Raw genomic sequence first — 12,611 nt, 5'->3', positions numbered from 1 at the left:
TGGGCAACTTCCCTACCTCATCTTCTCCATTGGGCTTCAGGTCTACAACTGAAAATCCATGCACTTTAGATGAAGGGCAAAACTGGAAATTTAATCTAGAGCAGAAAAAGGCAGGTTATTTTTCAGGGAAAAAAAACAAGAAAAACTTTTTAGTACTTCCAAAAAAAAACAACAAATAACTGAACTCAGATAATTGAACAAATGCCTGTTTGTGTGTATTCCTGTGTGTAAAGCTGCTGATAAACCAATCTATATTTTTAAACAAATCTGCATTTTTAAATCCTGGTTTAATCATGGTTCTGACGACAGAAGGCTACACTGAGGAGTAGGTTGCTTTCAGGATCAAAATTTCTGCAGTACACAAGAATAAGGTGAAGATGGAGACACTGGGAAAGACCAAAAACCAGCCAGGTAAAGGGAGGAAGCAATTTTCTAATACCAGAGAAAACCCGACAATGCCTCATGAACTGAAAGATGACATCAAGTGACCTTCAAAAGGAATGGGAAACATTAAGTGCAGATGTGAAGTGCACTGCTACAACACTTTGTATCAGGCTCCTAGAAGCAGGGCAGAAGTCCCATAAAGTAAGAAAGAACCCCTTCATTAATGAGAAACAGAAGAACCAGGCTGCAGTTTGCAATATATTATATGCTTGGTTCATTTAAGGTTAAAACATTGATTTTCTTTGGATCCATGAATACTTATTAGGAAATGAGAAAGGAAGACTACTAAATACTTGAAATTCAGATAACCAACTGGGAAGTGAAAAATTACAAAGAAAAATGACTAAGTTGCTTAATATGCATGACAGGTAAGGAGAGGTGAAAAGCTGAAAGCGCTGTGGTAAATATAATTCAATGAAGAATTGAGAGCCTGGATATTTGACACTTTGCTGTAAATGCCAAGACTGATTTCCAGTTCATCAATCAATTTCAGGTATGGTACATCTAAGTAAGACACATACAGCTGTATTCCCACTTGTTTCAGCAGCTGTTTGTTACAGGTTTCGCTTAATTTTCAGCTGATTATATCATATATATATATATATATATATATATATTTGCGTGTGTGTGTGTGTGTGATTAATTACCAGGCTGGGGGCTTGGGTTTAGGTGGATCTAGGATGAATTCTGATTTGGAATCCTCATCAAAGTAGAAGTACACACACTTCTAAACTACAATCCTATCACTGCAAATAGCATTTTCTGTAACCGCTTATCCTACTCAGGGTTACGGGGGATCCAGAGCCTATCCTAGAGGCTATGGGCACAAGGCAACCTCAGGGCACACATATGCACCCATTGCATGCATATTTCCATTAGCAATTTTACATTTCTTTTTATTCTGGAATTATCTGCAGAGTGAGGAAGACAATTTTTTGACCATGAAAAAACTGCAAAAATACAAAGTTGGGCCAGAAGTTAAAGCCAGTTAAACTGATATGAAGGCACCAACGTCAAAATGCAGAAAAAAATTGGAAAATATGCATTGAGTTGAAATGATTTAAAACAGTAGCCTGCTAATAAATTTTATGATTGCATTGAGCAAGTGTAAGTACCTCTATGACGGAAAGCGTAGGAGGCTCTCTTGTCAATATTTTAAATGTCTGGTAAAAAATAGGTAACAAGCAGAGGCAGAACTCACCCCAGATCCTCAATACTCAGAGGGGGTCCAGAGCCAGTAGGGTTCTTCAGTACAAGGTCTTGCAGACGAGTGTTCTTCTCATCCTCTGACAGACTCTTGTTGCCTAGGATTTGCCTGCGTTTCACTGCCAGCTCCTTGATCTCCTTCAAGAACTTTGCCCGATGGGGGTTGACTAGTTCAAAGTCCTCCCAGGTCAAGATACCATGGTACCAGGCTGGGGGCTTGGGTTTAGGTGGATCTAGGATGAATTCTGATTTGGAATCCTCATCAAAGCTGCCCACCGAATAGGTGTCATGGCCCTCCTCAGTGGAGGCTTCCGACTGGATCTCGCTGAAGTGCAGGTCGGCCTCACCACGAGACTGGTACAGCAGCTTGCTCATGTTGCTTTTGATGTCACCCATGCACAGCAATTTAAAGAAGGGCTGGGAAATAGGCAAGTCCACAAGTCTATTGTCCTGAATGCACTTAGCAAGAAAGATGCCCAGAAAGAAGAAAAGCTTTCTCAGGCGTTCCAGCTCATCGCTGTCCTGGGGGAAGGGGGCCGGGAAAAGGCCGCAGGAGCGCTGTACATAGTAGCCTGGAGGTTTCAGACCCCCTCCCAGGTCCACCTGTAAAGTAACATGGAAGGTTGAAGCACACCTCAGACTGGTCTATGATTAATTACTGTAAAGTTACTACAATACAATGACCTGATAAGGAGAATTTGTAACATATTCTGTCTTATCTTAAAAATAATTTCTTAAGGGTATCACAACACTTCTCTATAGCTATACAGCTTCTTATGAAAAGAATAAAGCTTCTGGTCCCCTCCATACAGGTGGCCACAGTGCAATACTGCATTAGATACGTCATTTGGAAAATAAAGCAAACCTGTCGAGACTCGTCATCTGGGAAGTCGTCGTCACAGAGCCAGATACCGAGAGATGTCCTCTGGAACTCTGCTGCCACAAGTGCATAAAATTCCAGTGTGGGCCCAAGTCCAGTGCCCTCCTCCCCCAAAAATTCCACCTTGGCACAGGAGAAAATCACCACCATCAGCAGTCATCTCAGTTAAAATTAGTATTTGGTATTTTTAACATGATATGAGAGGTTCATTTTCTTTTCTTTCAAGTAAAAGATACTATACACTATGAAACATTATTGTGAATACTATTTAATTGACATTAGACATGAACTATGGACCTAATAATAATTCAGAATAACAATTTGCAATTATGTCTTGCATCCAGATATAATAGATTCATCTCTGAAGAGAATTTAGAAGTAAAAGTGGCTGATTATTTGATCAACAGGCAAATTTGCCTTCGACTGGGTGGCGTTCAGTTGGATCACGCAGTTTGAGTCTTGTTTGCAGCTGTCTGACAGAGTTACTGTATGTATACATCCTACATTTCACAATATGTGCCGCCCTGCACTATTCTGGATTTTCACAAGATTGCAAGTTGCTGAGATTAACAGAAAGAGCATGAGATAAAGATCCATTCACGATGACGGAAAATTTCATATTTGTAATCGTAACTTAAGTGTGGAAAAAGTAGAACAGCACAGCTTTAAGTGCCTAAAATGAAATCCAGTAAAAAAAAAAAATACTTTGCAAAAATTCAAAAGTTACATTTAACAGTCAAGTAGTTAAATAATAACATGAATAATGCAGGGGATTTCACCTGCAGCACTAGCTTACCTCGAGGACGGACTTCCTGTCTGCATGGATCTGCATGACGCTCTCGGCCCAGTCCATCATGTTCTCCCCTCGGGGCACTTTAACCCTCTCATGTTTTAGCCGTCCCACACGAAACTCGCCTGGGTCATCCCGGCGTACTGTGGTGGCCGGGCGAGAGCGCTCCATCGTGGCTTCCCGGCGGTTCTGGAGCCACACGATTGCCCTGCAGAAAGGGAGTTTCAAGGTTACTGCAAGATAAGGAGGAAATGCTTCTTCAGTTCAGGCACTGGCTTATGATAGATGAACAAACACAGGTGATACAAATAGAGGACAAGGTTGGACCTTGAGGCTCCGAATGCAGTACACGTGAAGTAAAGCTGCCGGGTCTCAAAAGGGATGAGGAAAGGGCACTTGCTGGTGAGCTGCTCACACCAGTCTGGGAGGGCTCCGCTCGCCAGTGCCAGCGGCTCCTGAAAGCCAGAGGCACAGCAAGGAGATATGGCTTTAAGTTAAAAACAGCACAAATGCATGTCTAAAGACCTGCAGACTGAAGAATGATTTTCACTTAATCACCTCTATCTGTTGAAGAATTTTGGTAGTGATTTTTTTGCTTGTGAATTCCTCAGGTGGTGCATTGAACTGCACATCATCTACTTCTAAAAAAAGGAAGAAAGGAAAAGATTAAATGAGCACAGAACACTGAAATACTGTTATATTGTACCTCTTGGCATTGCAGGAGTACCTGGAGAACTGCATCATACAATGTTAAGGCTCTTTACAGCTGAAAACATATTTCTGCCACTATGCTTCAAATTAAAAACATTCATGAGGAATTATGACTCAGGTATAGAAAAATGACATTTAATTTAAGCCACATGCTTGTCACAAACTTGGTAGAAGGCTACAAGCCTGTTAATTTGTTACAAGATTTGGTAACATATTCTCTCGTATTAGTCAGGTAAAAGTGGTGCGTTTGAGGACAGATGGCTCATACCCTCCTGTAGCGTGCGGCTGGAATGAGGCTCACTCCCAATGATGAAGAGGATGCGTAGCAACTGCAGGACGTCCTCAACCCCACACGCGCTCTGGCCTGGGCCAGCCTTGGCCTGCGCCTGCTCCAGAGTGCCGCTCAGGATATCACAACTCTGCATAGCCAGAGAGCCGGGGCTCAGGCCTGAGGACCGGCAGCCATGCTCACAAAAGTCCTGCAAGGGGGACCACGGTTGTTTAGCAAAGAAACACTCTACTGTAACTTCATTAACAATTTTCTGTTTTTGCACCATTAAAATAAAAGATGGCTCAAATCAACCCAAATGGACATCTCAGAATGACCCATTAACATAACCCATCATTAACGAACTATCCAAAAGGACATCTACTTGGAGATACATTACAGCCATGAGCCACTTAAGTTAGGTAAACAGGAGCAATTGTCCAACAGGTACTACTTAAGCGACAGTCAAGCAAGATGGGAAAATTAAATAAATCATATCAGAAAGGGGGAAATGAAAAATGTTTTATATGTATGTATGTATGTATGTATGTATGTATGTATGTATGTATGTATGTGTGTGTGTGTATATATATATATATATATATATATATATATATATATATATATATATATATATATATATATATATATACACATACATACATACACACACACACACACACACACACACATACACACACACACACACACATATATATACACCATCTGATGCCGTTCTATACCTTGTATGCAGCTATGAGCTGTGAACAATTTCTGTTTTTCCTAATACTTTTATTAGTGCCGGTTAATTTCCAGTGGCGCAGGAAAGATGAGTCTGCATTCTTCTGCATGTAGGTTATCAAGTCATTCTTTGGTAATTCATCAGTGCCAAGGTACTGTTCCACATGCTCTACAGACCAGCAACCCTACAACAGGAAGAACCAAATGTTGGTCTTTCCTGGTTGTAAAGTCTCACTCAACAGACATGCATTACAATAGGAGTACCACTAGACCCATGCAATTATGGGTGGGAAAACAATCTAACAATTTTACTTTTGAATAGAGATTAGTGAGGTCCCTGATCACTAAAGGGCAGAGAGACATTTAAAACAGCCACAGTTATTCACAGCCAAGAGTAGATGGGTTAGCAAGAGGGATGAAAGGGAAGGAAACAGAAAAAGCCTATTACCATCTTCCCGCTCACTTTCTCTTTGTCGGAATCCTTCATTTCTCTGTACATTATCCTACAACAAAAATAAAAAGCGTGCATGACACACACTGTTCCAGAACAACCCAACCATATGCAACTGTGTCATGCACCAACATAAAATGGGCTTACGTGTATGTGGGTTCCCAGATCCGCCTGAGTTTATCCGACTTGATGCTCCCGTTACAAGAGAGCTGCAAGAGTTTCTGGACATAGTAGAAGATGGTGGACTTATAGTTGGTGAGTGGCAGCTCCACCTCTCGGGTGGTGCCCAGTCCAGCTACCTTTAGAATAAGAGTCAGGTGTGGAGAGGGGGCACATTCCACCTCCTCCAGGACCTCAGAGCGAGGAGTACCTGTGGGCACCAGGTCAGCACATCTTACTGTTACAGTAAAACTAAACTGTACACCAGGCTAGATGAAATTAATCCATTATTCAACATACTTATGAGAAAAACCAGTTTATTGAATGAAGAGGGCAAACATACAAAGGAGCTTTGATTGACTACTGTGTTATATTCTGAAAAAAGTACAGCTCAAACAACTCAAAATGGCAGTCATACTGAGAACTTGAAACTGAAATTGTACTACAAGTTCATTGTTAAATTCCAAAAGGTTTTACAATCACGATGAATGAACACACATCATTTCACATCACCAGAAGCTGTTTTGCTTTGTGTTGTCTGTATTTGAAACCAATTACTACATGAATCCATTTTTTTATTTAATTGTAAAAACCTGCCATATATTCTTAAATGCTGTGTGACAATGTACTATTTTTTAGATGACAAGCAGTACCAATCTGTAGTTCTTACTTTCCCAAGATAGTATGAAAAGGCAGGGTAATGGAGAGCTGTACTTTATTTTTGCTGATTTGTTCCATATAAACTGCAAAAGATCCTCAAATGACTCATCACTAGAACAAACTGTACAATTCAAATTAGATTCAATGGAATGTGGAGGATTATGTGTTTCTCTCATGGAATTGGCTAAACTAGAAAACAGGTATGATTTCTGGTATTCAGTGCATGTAACATTTATTTGATAATATCTAGAATATCTATTTGAAAAATACTAATGTTACAGAAACTCCACTGGGAACTTGACAGTAGCACTGTAATAAAAAGCATGTTGAACTACCTGGCGGAAGGATCTCCAGGTCAGTGGTCTGCTGGACGTTTGTCCGGCCGGGTCTGGGGTCGAATGCTGGCACTAAGGCAGAGAACTGACGCTTCAGCACAAAGTCATCATCCCAGGTCCGACGTCGACCTCCCTTGGTTTCGTACTCTTCCTCCTCCTAATGTAGACATGATAAACAGAAAGACAAGAACAATAAAAAGCATGGGAAATTTTCATCCGAGGATTTGAGGTAGCAAATATTTCCATGAGAATCCATCTTAGCATCAGTACAAGTGTCATAACTGTACAGTTTTTAACAAATAATGCTACATGATAAATACACATGAAGCTAATTCAATGACTTCCACATACCGACTCAAAGTTTCTTATAGCCAGAAACAAAAAGCTATGGCAACCTGTTTGTAGTACTATGTACTGAAACTAAGACTGAGGATAGAAAAAATTAAGTAATATTTATTTTAAAAAGCAAACAAAAACAAATACAATGCATGTAAAAGGTTTGAACAACCAAAATGATTTTTTTAAGTGATAGGACAGAAAAATTGATTTCCATACATTAAATAAAAAGCAAACTTTGCTAAGTACATTCACGATTTTTTGCAACTGGGTCACATACATATTTAAGGCCAATTAATGACCACAGGTTTTATCCAATTTGAAAGAATGATTAACATTCTTCTACACTTGAAGTTAACAATATTTCCTTATTCTATATGATTATTTTCTCTTTCAGCACAGTATACAAAACATTTCTTATTCCATCATAATTTTACACAGATAGCTGTAGACATATAACACAAATAAATTTTATGTGTTTAGGATATAAAGTTTTCAGATAAACTGCGGTAACCGAATCAGCAAATACAGTCAGGTCCATAAATATTGGGACATCGACAATTCTAATCTTTTTGGCTCTATACACCACCATAATGGATTTGAAATGAAACGAAAAAGATGTGCTTTAACTGCAGACTTTCAGCCTTAATTTGAGGGTATTTACATACAAATCAGGTGAACGGTGTAGGAATTACAAGAGTTTGTATATTGGCCTCCCACTTTTTAAGGGACCAAAAGTAATGGGACAAATTAACAATCATAAATCAAACTTTCACTTTTTAATACTTGGTTGCAAATCCTTTGCAGTCAATTACAGCATGAAGTCTGGAATGCATAGACATCACCAGATGCTGGGTTACGTCCCTGGTGATGCTCTGCCAGGCCTCTAGTACAACTGTTTTCAGTTCCTGCTTGTTCTTGGGGCTTTTTCCCTTCAGTTTTGTCTTCAGCAAGTGAAATGCATGCTTAATCGGATTCAGGTCAGGTGATTGACTTGGCCAGTGCATAACATTCCACTTCCTTGCCTTAAAAAAAACTGGTTGCTTTCGCAGTATGCTTCTGTTCATTGTCCGTCTGTACTGTGAAGCACCATCCAATGACTTCTGAAATATTTTGCTGAATATGAACAGGTAATATTGCCCGAAACACTTCAGAATTCATCCTACTGCTTTTGTCAGTAGTCACATCATTAATAAATACAAGGGAACCAGTTCCAGTGGCAGTCATACATGGCCACGTCATGACACTACCACCACCATGCTTCACTGATGAGGTGGTATGTTTTGGATTATGAGCAGTTACTTTCCTTTCCATACTTTTCTCTTCCCATCACTCTGGTACAAGTTGATCTTTGTCTCATCTGTCCATAGGATGTTGTTCCAGAACTGTAAAGGCTTTTTTTTTTTTTTTAGATTTTTAGAGTTTACCAATCTGGCCTTCCTGTTTTTGAGGTTCACCAATGGTTTACATCTTGTGGTGAACACACTGTATTCACTCTTGTGAAGGCTTCTCTTGATTGTTGACACAAATACACCTACCTCCTAGAGAGTGTTCTTGATCTGGTCAACTGTTCTGAAGGGGTTTTTCTTCACCAGGAAAGAATTCTTGGGTCATTCACCAAAATTCTTTTCCGCGGTTTTCCAGGTCTTTTGATGTTTTGCGCTCACCGGTGCGGTCTTTCTTTTTAAGAACATTCCAAATACTTGATTTGGCCACACCTAATGTTTTTGCTATCTTGTTATGTTTTTATTTTTCAGCCTAATGATGGCTTGCTTCACTGATAGTGACAGCTCTTTGGATGTCATATTGAGAGTTGACAGCAACAGATTGGCCATGGAACAGCTCAGCAGCCAATTGTCCCATTACTTTTGGTCCCTTAAAAAGTGGGAGGCACACGTTGTAATTCCTACACCGTTCACCAAATTTGTATGTAAATACCCTGAAATTAAAGCTGAAAGTCTGCAGTTAAAGCACATTTTTTCATTTCACTTCAAATCCATTGTGGTGGTGTACAGAGCCAAAAAGATTAGAATTGTGTCGATGTCCCAATATTTATGGACCTGACCGTACATACCCACTGTTCCACTGTATTTCAAATTACTATATGTCAATGTAAGTATTATATAATTCCTTAGGCAAACTTGAGTTGAGGATGTGACTTCTGGCTAGGGGATGACTTGATCGAGTGACTGATTCATTTGCAAAATAAAAGCTCTTAGAGGGGCGGGCAGCTGGTGTGGGGAGTAAGGGGGGGTCTTGGTGAGGAGAGCCTAGTTTTTCCAGGAATTCTAGTGGTAAGACAAGGACAACCCTCAATCATACCAGAACTTCCTCATATTCCTGGTCTTCCTGATTATCATCCTCATTCTCGTCATCGTCATCATCTGGTTCAGGCAAGTCTTCCTCATCATCCAACTCTGCTAGTAGTGTGTTGGCACGACAACTGTCCAGAAAGTCTGCGGTGTGGGACAGGGGCAAAAGGCCATGAAGATGCACCATAGGCAAACAAATACTTGTAATTTAAAGGAATTCAGAAGACCAGAAAAGGACTGGGGTGGGGATTAATGGGTGAGATCAATACATAAAAAGGAACATTAGGCTTACGGCAATGTTAATTGTGTATGCTGGGTATGTGTAGTCTGTAGAATGTGGCAGGGGAAGCAGGGTTAGGTGGAAGGAAGATGTTTAAATAGTTGGTATAATCCTAGCATAGCCTACCATAGAGTGAAAACTCAGCCTCCTGACCTGTGTCGCTCTCGCTAGAAGTGGAGGTCAGGCTGGTCGTCAGAGTGTTACTGAGCAACTGGCCGACGGACAAACCTGTGGTTGCCGTGGCTACATTATTGCTGCTGGTTACTATGGAGGTGGACATTGTAACGGTTGAGGTGGTACCAGTGGTTGTGAGGTTAGGAAAGCTCTGAGCACCCATGAGAGGAGAAGCTGCAAACAAAACCAAAAATGCGATTAGTCTCAAAACAAAAAAGCAAGTATTAACTGACTCCAGTTAAATAAAAATCCGGCATGCACTGCCACAACACACATTTCACAGTCATACATTTCAATGCATACACATTGACTAAAGCATGATACTTTTAGAATAATTATATTTATGTATGCTACGTAAAAGAAGAATTCCATGTCAAAAATGTTAAACTTAGGGGTGGGGCTTGCACTGGTTTGGTACAATAAAAATAAAAATCTGAGAAGACATTAGGAGTGAGATATACTTGTAACTGTGCGACCATACAAGATATTGTTCTTTGATATAGAATAACTGCTGAGTGTATAATACTGTAGGCAAAAGAAAAACAGCAGCGAACAAAAGCAAAATCTACAGCTAGTTACTACTGCACACAACACAGCAGCTCACACAGGTGAAGCAGGAAGACCAGGCCAAGGCCTCATTTAGTGGCAGAGCAGGTGTGAGCCGATGTTCGGGTGGTGCGACAGTACTCACTGGCAGTGCTCATGACGGTGCGGCCCAGCGTGTTGGTGTTGTTATCGCTGCTGCTGCGGCTCAGGTTCATATTGTTGGTTGCATTGGTTCTTGACATGTTGGGTGCCCGGCGCACGAAGGACTCCATGAGGCTGGCCTCGCGTGACGAAAGGTTAGGCACGCTGGCACTGGAGCTCATGGGTGCGCCGGCTGCCAGCAGGGAGCTGACGGAAAGACGGGCACTGGCTGCGGAGCACAGGGGGCGCTGTGATGTTGCCTCCTTGCTGGAGGATTCTGAGACGGAGCTGACGTCTGGTGAGCTCACGCTCACCAGTCCCATGGAGATGGCGGAGGAGTCACCTGCTGGGCGCAGTGTGCCGTCGGGCCCCGGCTTGCGCTCGGCACTCTCGCTGCCCATGTCAGCAGTTAGCGTGCTGGTGCTGGAGGCAGAGCCACTCTCAGTTGAGGACAGCACCACAATGGGCTCCTGAGTCTCTGCCCCCAGTGCACCACCCACCGTGCCCCCCCCCCTGCTCAAGTAGGCTTTCGGCCCGTCGCTCCAGCCTGGTGGAGCTCAGACTGATATCGCTGCTGCTGGCCACGCTACACACCGAGCTGCTACTGCCCTTCCGGCTTGAGTAGCTGACCCCCGTCGCCGAGGAGGAGCCACCCTTGTCCGGACAGTTATTTTTCACCAGGCTGCTCCAGGACTGCGCTGGGCCTGAAACAGTGGATGAGACAGGTTTGGGTGACGGCGCAGACTCAGGGTCGTACCCTGGCGCAAGCTTGAGGTCAAACTTTCCTTCTGCACCCATACGGTAAGAGTTTGAGCCACCGGCATCCCAGGTGACATCAATCCAGCCTGGAAAGGGACATGAGTGTGTGAGACCCAGCAGAGAGCAGACAGCAGCAGCAAGTCAAGACAGCAGCTCCACTCGACACTGGACCAGAAGACAGGGGCCTTTAGAGCAAAGGGTCAGACCCTGCGCTTAGTCTCAAATGCCTTTGAAATTACTAGAGATTAAATTAGAACTTTTCTGTGTATTCTGCCACTTAAGCCATTTCACATTACCATTGGGAGTTTGGAAATTATGAAAAAATACAGCTTTCACTAAAAAGGAAAAGCAGAACACACAAGTTTTCTAATTTGAACCATTTGGCCAGGAATTTTTAGACTAAAAATTCAAAGACTCTGGTCCAGGTGAAGCAATGGGACAGAAACATGAGTTACAGAAATGACAAAAAAGCCATGTAGAATTTTGCAAATGCCAAGCTAAAAGCCACTCAGAAAAGAACTGAAGAATATTTTGCTAATGTAAATATTCACTTGCAATGGAGTCCATTTAGTGCTTGCAAATTGTGACATCAACATGCACTTAGCTGACTGATGGAGACAATCTGTTACACCCTACACATTGAAATGTGACTGCCCAAAGACCCAACTGCTATGTAAGAAATACAAGTATAAAAATGTTACCTGTAAAAGTTGGGAGAGGGGGCACCTCAAAATAGCAAACTAATAATAACAAAAAGTAACAATTTTCAAGTTTAGTTAAAAGAATATCTAAAAGGGAAACTATTTTTATCTGAGTAGAAAGAAAATATCCTGATCCTTTTGGTAGTACATAAAAAATTACAAATACCATGATAGACCAGCATCAAGAAAAGAGTGTCACATAGTAGTCAGAGAAACATTGGTTATGCCTTCGTATGGATGCCTTTAGATATACACCCCTGACCTATGGGTCCTGTAATATTTCAGCTCCGTGAGGACCAGCAGAATGCCATTTAGGTTATACATCAAAACTTGAAAAACTTGGCGGACAGCTTACTAACTGTGCACATAAGTTTCTGTCACATAAATTTTACCCACATATATTAACTAACATAAGTGTCAGATCTAAATATTCCACTACGAGTGCCAGACAGGACAGAAAAGTGGTTTCTGTTCACCCATATCATTAACATCCTCGACTTCTCAAAGTACATAAATGCACTTGATGATCACAATTTGTTTTTTTTCTACCACATAAATTCTAGCACTGACTCCATTTCTTTGACTCAAGTCCATGAAACCTACGCTTTCCCAGGGTGCTGTTAAACTATACTTCTTGAATTTTCCTGCTTGTCATTTATTTAGTGATCTTAGCAGGGTTGACAGGAATGATAAACTAGACACCTTTTCCAGCTGGAG

The 12,611-nt window shown here is 41.5% G+C and overlaps 1 protein-coding gene across 1 annotated transcript in view; it reads right to left on the bottom strand.

Annotated features, from left to right (window-relative positions):
* The window catches only part of hectd1 (HECT domain containing 1), a 57,814-nt gene that overhangs the window by 2,625 nt on the left and 42,578 nt on the right, over positions 1-12,611 (bottom strand). Inside the window, 15 exon segments of the mRNA XM_048974904.1 lie at positions 17-95; positions 1,646-2,253; positions 2,516-2,653; positions 3,327-3,528; positions 3,648-3,775; positions 3,879-3,961; positions 4,300-4,510; positions 5,043-5,225; positions 5,489-5,543; positions 5,639-5,861; positions 6,646-6,802; positions 9,304-9,437; positions 9,700-9,921; positions 10,439-10,946; positions 10,948-11,279. Coding sequence (XP_048830861.1) covers positions 17-95; positions 1,646-2,253; positions 2,516-2,653; positions 3,327-3,528; positions 3,648-3,775; positions 3,879-3,961; positions 4,300-4,510; positions 5,043-5,225; positions 5,489-5,543; positions 5,639-5,861; positions 6,646-6,802; positions 9,304-9,437; positions 9,700-9,921; positions 10,439-10,946; positions 10,948-11,279 — 3,263 coding nt within the window.

The sequence above is a fragment of the Brienomyrus brachyistius genome, chromosome 14 (assembly GCF_023856365.1).
Source record: "Brienomyrus brachyistius isolate T26 chromosome 14, BBRACH_0.4, whole genome shotgun sequence".
In the NCBI taxonomy this organism is placed as follows: Eukaryota; Metazoa; Chordata; class Actinopteri; order Osteoglossiformes; family Mormyridae; genus Brienomyrus; species Brienomyrus brachyistius.
The sequence above is the reverse complement of the archived record's forward strand: the minus strand, read 5'-3'. Positions and strand labels throughout refer to the sequence as shown.